The 9,672-nt window shown below is 45.5% G+C and overlaps 2 protein-coding genes and 1 long non-coding RNA gene across 3 annotated transcripts; 1 reads left to right on the top strand and 2 right to left on the bottom strand.

The window, feature by feature from the left end:
- Nucleotides 1-1,641: 1,641 nt before the first annotated feature.
- On the top strand, nucleotides 1,642-3,275 carry LOC127291984 (uncharacterized). Its single transcript, XR_007844885.2, has 3 exons — nucleotides 1,642-2,189; nucleotides 2,638-2,758; nucleotides 3,005-3,275. It is a non-coding gene; the product is annotated as an uncharacterized lncRNA (long non-coding RNA).
- A 911-nt stretch (nucleotides 3,276-4,186) lies between these two features.
- Nucleotides 4,187-4,894, bottom strand: LOC127291982 (cell number regulator 10). Its single transcript, XM_051321326.2, has one exon. It carries the CDS (start codon nucleotides 4,801-4,803, stop codon nucleotides 4,348-4,350), a length of 456 nt encoding a protein of 151 aa, XP_051177286.1. The 5' UTR covers nucleotides 4,804-4,894; the 3' UTR covers nucleotides 4,187-4,347.
- A 3,461-nt stretch (nucleotides 4,895-8,355) lies between these two features.
- Nucleotides 8,356-9,158, bottom strand: LOC127291981 (cell number regulator 10). Its single transcript, XM_051321325.2, has one exon. The coding sequence runs from the start codon at nucleotides 9,059-9,061 to the stop codon at nucleotides 8,606-8,608; it is 456 nt and encodes a 151-aa protein (XP_051177285.1). The 5' UTR covers nucleotides 9,062-9,158; the 3' UTR covers nucleotides 8,356-8,605.
- Nucleotides 9,159-9,672: the final 514 nt, after the last annotated feature.

Below are 9,672 nucleotides of genomic sequence, written 5' to 3' on the forward strand. Positions count from 1 at the left end.
AAGTCATCGATCCTAAAGGAGAACACTATTACGATGACATAGAACTTTATATGCACCAGAATTTGTAACTAACTTGTTCAAAATTGTATATGGTCATCCGATATTGAATATATATTGTATATGGTCATCCGATATTGAATATATATTGTATATTCCTCTTGAATTCTTTTTGGTTCTAATTTCAAATTTGTTTGAAATTGTACATTCATATGCATGTATGTATACAGTACCGTAGAATATGTGAAACTCCTTCAAAATTAAAACCCAAAAGAAATAAAATAATACAAATTAAAAAGAAACCAGATTTAGGGGGAGGGGGGCTAAAACCCTAAACCCTGCGGAGGCCTTTAGTCGCGGTTGGCCTAAATATGTGAAACTCCTTCAGAATTAAAACCCAAAAGAAATAAAATAATACAAATTAAAAAGAAACCAGATTTAGGGGGAGGGGGGCTAAAACCCTAAACCCTGCGGAGGCCTTTAGTCGCGGCTGGCCAGAAGAACCGCGACTAAAGGTCCTCCGCCCTGGCGCTCGCCTGCGGCCCACGTGGACGGGCCTTTAGTCGCGGTTCGTAAGGAACCGCGACTAAAGGGGGGGGCCTTTAGTCGCGCAGCTTTGGTCGCGGTTGCGCCACCGCGACTAATGGCAGTTGCCAACCGCGACCAAAGCCCTTTTTTCCACCAGTGTAAAGATACATTGCATTTTTTGGCATATCATTTTTTCTAGGCAATGCAGATAAATTTGCAGTTCAAGCAAACAATTCCTTGTTTGAACAATACATATACAATTATTAGCGCTATATAAATCGCATACCTACTCTCATATTTATTTTGTTTTTGAAAAATTATTAATGAAATTAACAATTTTGTATCAGGTCGCTAAATTAATCATGATTATGATGAAGATATGCTGTTTTTTTTCCATGGATTGTCCCCACCCATTATATAACAAATTAGTTTTGGGAGTTTATAACTTATAAAATATATTTACATATTTGTGCAAGAATGTATGATGAAGAGATATCTTTACTAGGGCCTATGTAGGTTAGGCGTGACTTAAAATATATCAACTCCCTCCGTCTGCGTGCATATAGTTTAAGAAATTGCTTTGACCATTATTTTGGCCAATAAAATATGAAATATATGTCACAAAAGTTATATCATTAGAATTTTTTTTTTCATACGAATCTAATGATATAGATTTTGTCGTCATAAAAATAATATTTTATTGATTCAATCAATGGTCAAAGTTTATCTTAAACTGCGTGCATGCATGTTAAACCGAGATGGAGGGAGTACACAATGACTATTGTCTTGCTTAGGAGTAACTATGGCATCCAACGGACTCAGAGAACATTAGTGTTATGATATCTTTCTATTCTTAATAGGTGATCCCATTTTCCTGCACATGCAAGGTATCCACCTCATCATGTATCTACGAGCAATCATAGATTGCCACCTCAGCAGTCTTGCCAACAAATCATCTAATTGATCCAAGTCATCTAGGCACCACGTCATCTTCACACCGATCACTAAATTGACCCTTGCCCTCCTCAAACGATCACAACATTGATGGACATTAATTAATTTCTTTGGCATGCACCTTCGCTCCTTACTCTCCTCGCAGCACTAGGGGCAAACGGAACCACCGACGAGCTAGCAACAAGTCCACCTATTTCTATTTCTCCTGTCGTGGCACTGAAGCGCGAGGCCAGCCACTCTTCAAGTATCACTTCTCTTCTTTTCATCAATTGTGCACCTCAATAGTCGTTGCTCATCCATTCACCTCCCCACCTTCCTCTCTTTCTAAATTCTAATGGGTTGTAATTGTCCACTGGCCCACCACTTTCATTTCGAGACTCTGGTATGTATCTCAAATCCTCACCATTGTGGCCACACTCCTTTTTACTCAATCTTCGGCAGTAGTTCCTGCTGCTCCTAGCCTATCTTTGGCGACCATGCAGAGAGCCTCCGGAATGCTGTCCGATGGATACACCGTTCCCGATCAGTCGATTATGACAAAGAGCTCCAAGAGGGTGGAGGTAATGGCGCTGCAGGTCAAGGCAAGGAGATCGCCCATCAAGTTGAACCAGAGGTCTGAAGAGGGCCAGTGATTCAAATAAGAGGAAACGGTGGCCACCAAGCAAGCAGAAGAAACAAGGCATGAAGCCTTCGTCTTCGTTGAAGTCATGGTGAGGGGCCAAATGACTGGAAGTTGTATTTGTTTCTTTCCTATTGACCGTAGCGATAGTTACTGAACCTGCTTTCTGGTTCATATAATCATTTTCCATATTCTTCTTTTCCGTTTGATCCAAAATTAGGAAATGTATAATCAAATGATTTTTCAGAATAAGTACTTCTATCCTTTGGCGGTGATCCAATCCCTGTGAGAGAAAACAATACACAAATGTTGGCACATGCTCCATTTTTTCTGCTTATAGTAACTGACTTTCCCAAGTTCCATACGGCCTGTATATCTCTGTCAAGAGAAATCAATATCATGGTGTTCAGAGCATGCGTTACTGACCTGATTATTCTCTGATCTGATACTTTGCCCCGAACTAAACCATATTTTTCAATAATTTGTACAGAATGAAATAATTATAACAGCTAATCTGCATCCAAGTTTCAACTTTTCAGGTCACGCTGCAAAATTCCGTTTCAGAAAAAAAAAGATGGTCACGCTGCAAAATCTGAGATATGGGAGCAATTCTACTTACATGATTGATTGCACTGCCAAAATCGAATGGGCTTCAATCAGGTTTGCCGTTGTGTTCAGTCTATGTTAACACTGAATGGTTGTGGAATGAATCTATTGAACACCCTGTTCAGTGTTCAGTTTATTTTATCACTGAACGGTTCGTGGCTGTCAAAATAATAGAGGCAATTCAATCTAACAGGCAATGATCTTATAATACTGTTACCAGTAAATATCTAAAATTTCATACTTTGTCCTTTTCTATAATCTTCTATGGTACTATGTTAAAATCATGCGTTCTATTTTCAGGAATAAATACACAAATAGTTCACGTGACTACGGCACTGCCAGGGCAGGTCTATTGAAGACAAATCCGATTAGCTCAGTGTTGCATTACTCAAAAAAATTCCCATGGTAACATTACAAAGTATATTCCCATGTCTTGCTGATATGTTCCTACTTATTTTGCATTACAAAGATGTTTAATCAATCGTGTGATACATCAGCTTTTGTTTTTTATGTTCAATCTGGTATACCCTTTTTTTTCTCGGTTCAAAGTTTCTGAATCACCCTGGGAACATGTACGTACAATTTGTTAAGCTCTGAGCTTAAAATAATCTTCTTCTTTATTATATGATTTTGCCCACTTTCATTGCTATAAATTGCCGCAGCAACACGCAGGGCATTATCTAGTTATATTGTGTTTTAGTTTACATGTGTTTATCCCTAGAAGAAGTTAGCTTAAACTTAACTTTAGAAGCCATGTATGTGCTTTCTTTTGTTGGGTTTGTCCCCTAATTGATATTTTCGTCTATCTTGACCAGTTTGTATAAACTGAGAGTAGTATGTTACTCGTGGCAGAAGAAAATCCATGGAACTTTTTTGAGGAAGAAAATCCATGGAACTTTGTAGTACACAGGTGACAAAAATGATAAAAACCCTTATAAGTAAACGTGTAGTATATATTAAATAAATAATTACAATAATACAAGGAACAAAATGCAGATCGAGCAACTATAACGCACACACAGATGATGACAAGATATCAAGTCACTACTATTACTAGCCATGTTGTAATTTACCAAGCACGAAAGAACACTTGTTTGTCGATCCTTCCAAGTTTGTTGGCTTTGCTATTGTCTTTTTTGGCACCACTCAGCAAAGCCAACGTTTACCAAGTTCCGAACCACCGTACACACGGCACCGATGATTTTTCCAATATTGTGTGAGCTCGCCTTGTAAGATTATGGACAACCCGGTTATGAGTTAGAGGGCAGATTAGAAGATTTGCTTGGGCAGAACCTCATATTTTCTATATTCAGAACCAGACGCCGGCTGGCCGGCGGCTAGCCAAACAAATATTACTTCCTATGTCCACAAATAAGTGAGTCAACTTTTTCCAGATATGGTAGTATGTAGATGCGTTTTTCGTATGTAGATGTATCCGTATTTAGAAAAAGTTGAGTCGTTTATTTTTAGACAGAGAGAGTATTATACAAGGAACAAAATGTATAACAACATTACAAACTCAATCCCAGTACAACACACACTGTAAACCTTATTAACAATTTTTAAGCCACTACTATTAATTACGCTATGTTGTAATTTACCAAGCACGAAAGAACACTTGTCCTCGACCCACCCGAATTTGATTAGCGGCCCATCATCTGCACGGCGGGCGCATTGCCGTTGCCGCGCTCGGCGTTGAGCTGCCATCCGATGTCGGGGTCGTAACCGCGGGCCTTGAGCTCCTTGTACTGCTGGACGAGCGAGCACGGCTCGCAGCAGAAGTGGACGCAGCAGTCGCCGCAGGGGCCGGCCGGGAGCGCGTACTGGGCGCGCATCTTGGCGCGGTAGGTGCAGGAGTAGATGCACTGGCACCCGGTGAGCGTCGCCAGCAGCGCGTAGAGCGCTCCGGCAGTCCCGCACGACGTCGCGCCGCGGTCCACGATCTCCGCCACCTTCCCGAACGTGATGCACGGGCACCAGCACGTCAGGCAGCAGAGGCCGCAGTCGTCGAAGCAGTCGAAGAGCCCGGATGACCAGGTGCCGGTGGCCGAGGCGCCGCCAACGGGGATGCCGGTGACCGGCTCGGCGGCGGGCTTCATCTCGAAAAAGGTACCTGAACTTAGAATACCTGAGGTATATATATGTGAGGATGTCGCTGTTGTGTTTTGTGCTGCAATGGATGAGATGGATAGCTGCTGGGGACTTGGGGTGGGTTTTTATAGTTTGAGCGCACGCGGGCCGGCGGAGATGGCCGAGTATGATGAGCACGTTTTGTGCTTAGTTTGCTAGGTGCCAAGTCAAGCAGCGTTTTATTGACTACGAACGAGAACCGTTGAAGGTGACAGCCAGCTGCCCGGAAGCTAGCTCGAGGCAAATTTTGTATCAAAACAACTCAAGCACTGTGACGTATTTTTAATCTCATCAATTATCCACTGTTTGATGCAAGTACAAAACGCCACTAATAATATGGTCGCTGCGTTCAAAAAGATATCGTTCCCGCCGTCGTTTTGTAGCGTTCAATATTACAAACTGAGGCACAAATGATATATGAAAAACGGGTTGCCTCGAGCCGGCGGCTCTTCAGTCGTCATTGGCTGCTCCGGCTTGTCGAAAATCATGACGCTATAACCGTCACAGGTGTACTCATCGAGGCCAATGCTCACACTGTCACGGACGCAGCTGCTGATGTGGCTACTGTGGGTGGCGCTGATGCCGCGGTCATTTGATCAGATGCCGCGGTCATTGAGACCAACGCTTCAAGAGTTCTTCACAATTGAATGTGTGTCAACCTCCACTTCTCAACTTATTTGAGATTGTTGTAGCAATGCAACAAGCTGAATTGTCAGCCCTGGTGTTTCAATGCATACAAGGCTAGCGCACGGTCCAACTAATCAAGAAAGAGCAAATGTATCAATGTATAGACAATTAGAAACACACCCACAAATGGGACTTAAGCGCACTTACTTAGTTGACTGCATTTGTACCGCTCTCCTGCATTTGTTCAATGTTCGCATGATAGCCTTGGAATGTGTTCACCGTCGAATGTGTGATGTTTCACGGGGATGATACAGCCTTTCGGGTCCTCTTTGTTATCATTTTAGTGTAGTCCTTGTTGGCGATCTTGCGCTCATCGAACTCCGCTTTGATTCTCTCCCAATAGGCGCCATATTTTTGACTGGCACCAATGATCACGTTGATGCTCGCCGTCGCCCAAGAGTCGCAGAAACACTGATCCTCCAGCAGCTTCCACTTGGGGCCACGCGTGCCCGACGCTGCCTTCTTTTTCTTGATGCCCTCTCCCCTGCCACCTATTCTTCATCCTCCTCCTCATCCTATTCCTAGTCCACTTCAACGGCATCTTCCTCGTCCTCCTCTTCCTCCTCGTCTTTCTCGTCCTCATCCTCCCTCGCCTCTGCTTCCCTTGAGTCCACGAAAACTTTGCCGCTTGCCGGCATTCCGTCGAACGGGTTACCGGCTCTACCCTCGAACTGGAGCGGCCTCATACGCGTTAAGAAAGGAAGGCTGGCATCGCCTTCGTGGGCTTCCTGACGTCGCTGCTCGTACGTTAGGGAGAACATGGTGTTGGGGTTGAACCTTCCGTGCGGCAGGCTATTGGCGTAATGCTGCGAGAACCTCTGTGTCGGCGTGCCGTTCTCGTTCAAAAACCCCGGCATTTACGAGGAGGAACTCCCCGGAATGTACATGGTGCCGTTCATCATGCAGCTCCATGGGTTTCCACCGGCCCTGCCGGCGCAGGCAGCACCTCCACGTGCACCGCATTGGTGACCGATGGTGCATTCATGCCGGCGGCCACGCGCCTACCTTGCCTCGTTGCGGTCTCGACCTTGCCACGTGCACTACTGCATTGGAGGCCGCTAAAGCTCTCCCACGTTTCTCGCGACCACGGTTCTAGCTTCGTCTTTGGCGGCGACGCCTTCAATGGCCTGTGGAAGGATGCCTTCAGACCATTCTTAGCAGCCGTCTTGCCGGATTGCCGGCCTCCTTGTCGGTCGCCTTCTTCACCGTCGTATTAGGATCTTTAGGAACCATGGCTGAGCAGGATGTAAGTGGTGGCGGCGGCGAGGTTTGGGTGGGAAAAGAGTAGCGACCGGGCGGGATGAAGTAAGAGTCACGGCAGGAGAAATGAAATGGAGTTGGGAATTGTGAGAATACTAAGCAGTCGTTGTATCAATGTCATGGCTGACCTGCACTCGGCACGACGCATTCGCGTTGCGTTCGGTGCGTTCGTAACGTCCCTTGTGTAGCGGAGATGGCCTCGAGACGTCGAGGACAATATTAAACCGCGTCGAACCGAAACAACTTTTGAAAGACATGGCTGGGCGCGGTTAAGAATCCGACGCATCCAAAATTTCCTTTAAAGACATTTTGGAGGACGCGACTAAAAATGATCTTTTTTTTTTGATGGTCACCGGGGGGGACAAAGTCCCCACCTGAATTTGTATATATTGCTTGGCCCCAAGGCCATAAAATGTTAGTACAGGAGGAGATTTTTCAGATATAAGAGGTACAGGGGAAAGAGGACATCAGACAGAGGTGATGTTCTCTGTCAGGCAGCCAAGCCAAGCTGCCTCAGCGAGTCCTTGATCTCCAGGGGGGACTAAAAATGATCTTAGGACCAAGTTTTAAAAAACACCGTGCATGCTCTAATTTTCCTCAACAGGAATTGTTTTTTTAGGCAACGATAGACTTATCCCCTTTTTAAAAGCCATCAGCGGGTGTGACCATTGACCAACCCTTAGGGCCAGTTTCATCCAAAATCAAGTTGACATGCCGCTTAATTGAGAATATCTCCAAGTTAGCGTGTCGATCCGATCACCTGTCAGTGGTTAGAACCGTGATTATTTAATGCCAGTGCTTATCACTCTACGTCGCCATAGCATTGCTACCAGGCTACAAGCTCGCGCCCGTTGACAAATTCTCGTTGTCTCCGCCGCATCGGAGCATAGTGGTGCATGATAGCTAGGGTTGCAAATGGCATCTTGCATAATTCCGTAAAAAGTATTACTTCCTTGGTTCTAAATGGAGTTATATAAATCTATCTATGACTAAAATGTGTATATATTACCGTATTTAGGTAAAATTAAATATTAGATGGAGGGACTATATAGTTTAAATAGACTGATTTGGTGAAAAAACTTATAACTAACTTAACCGATTTTGACTACGAAGCGAGGCCGTGTCACTTTGCATCCCTTATAATAGTTGCTGCATGTAGCCTAGCTATAGACAAGAAAAAATAACTACATTAATCATGAAATTAAAGACTGTCACTACAAAAAATGCCACCTTTGTCACATGTGCCAAAGACTCAGCAAAGGCTTAACGAAACTCGGCGGCGTTTTCCACAGAAAACAACTATTGTAGTGTGTTTTCATCTCAGAGTACGGCAAACAACAATTTTCTCACTTTCGTTTTGTAGTTGGGTTTTTTCCTGTTGTTACCGTGTTCAAATCTTTGCAGTGTGTTTTTGTCGGTGTTTACCAAGTTCGTTGGCTTTGCCGTGTGTCTTCTTAGCACCACTCGACAAAGCAAATGTTTACCAACTTCCGGATAACTGGCAATGATTTCTCCGGTATTGTGTGAGCTCGCCTTGCAAGATTATGGACAACCTGGCTATGAGCTAGAGGGCAGATTATAAGATTTGCTTGGCCAGAACCTCATTTTTCGGCGGCAAGCCAAACAAATACTATTATACAAGGAACAAAATGCATAAGAACATTACAAACTCAATCCCAGTCGTGACGTACGCGCGTACCTATATGTCGCCAGTATTCGTACAACACACACTATAAACTTTATATACAAGTCACTATTATTACTAGCTATGTTGTAATTTACCAAGCACGAAAGAACACTTGTTCTCGACCTTTGCGAATTTGATCAGCGGCCCATCATCTGCACGGCGGGCGCGTTGCCGTTGCCGCGCTCGGCGTTGAGCTGCCATCCGATGTCGGGGTCGTAGCCGCGGGCCTTTAGCTCCTTGTACTGCTGCACGAGCGAGCATGGCTCGCAGCAGAAGTGGACGCAGCAGTCGCCGCAGGGGCCGTCCGGGAGCGCGTACTGGGCGCGCATCTTGGCGCGGTAGGTGCAGGAGTAGATGCACTGGCACCCGGTGAGCGTCGCCAGCAGCGCGTACAGCGCTCCGGCAGTCCCGCACGACGTCGCGCCGCGGTCCACGATCTCCGCCACCTTGCCGAAGGTGATGCACGGGCACCAGCACGTCAGGCAGCAGAGGCCGCAGTCGTCGAAGCAGTCGAAGAGGCCCGAGGACCAGGTGCCGGCGGCGGGGGCGCCGCCGACGGGGATGCCGGTGGCCGGCTCGGCGGCGGGCTTCATGTCGAAAACGGCCGGTGACCTTGGATGATGTGAGGTTTTTTATGTGAGGATGTCGCTGCTGTTGTGTTTTCGGCTGCAATGGATGAGATGGATAGCTGCTGGGGACTTGGGGTGGGTTTATATAGTTTGAGCGCACGCGGGCCGGCGGAGATGGCCGAGTATGATGAGCGCGTTTTGTGCTTAGTTTGCTAGGTGCCAAGTCAAGCAGCGTTTTATTGACTACGAACGATAACCGTTGAAGGTGACAGCCACCTGCCCGGAAGCTAGCTCTAGGCAAATTTTGTACTCCGTATCAAAACAACTCAAGTACTCTGTGACGTATTTTTAATCTCATCAATTATCTACTGTTTGATGCAAGTACAACGCCACTAATAATATGGTCGCTGCTTTAGAAAAGAAATCGTTCCCGCCGTCGTTTTGTCACGTTCAACATTACAAACTGAGGCACAAATGATATTCAAAAACGGGTTGCCTCGAGCCCGCGGCTCTTCAGTTGTCATTTGCTGCTCCGGCTTCTCGAGAATCACGACTCAGACGCAGCTGCTGATGTGGCTGCTAGGGGCAACGCTGATGCCGCGGTCATTTTGTTAAAGTATAGAGTGAAGAGACAT

Source organism: Lolium perenne, chromosome 4 (genome assembly GCF_019359855.2).
Source record: "Lolium perenne isolate Kyuss_39 chromosome 4, Kyuss_2.0, whole genome shotgun sequence".
Classification (NCBI taxonomy): Eukaryota; Viridiplantae; Streptophyta; class Magnoliopsida; order Poales; family Poaceae; genus Lolium; species Lolium perenne.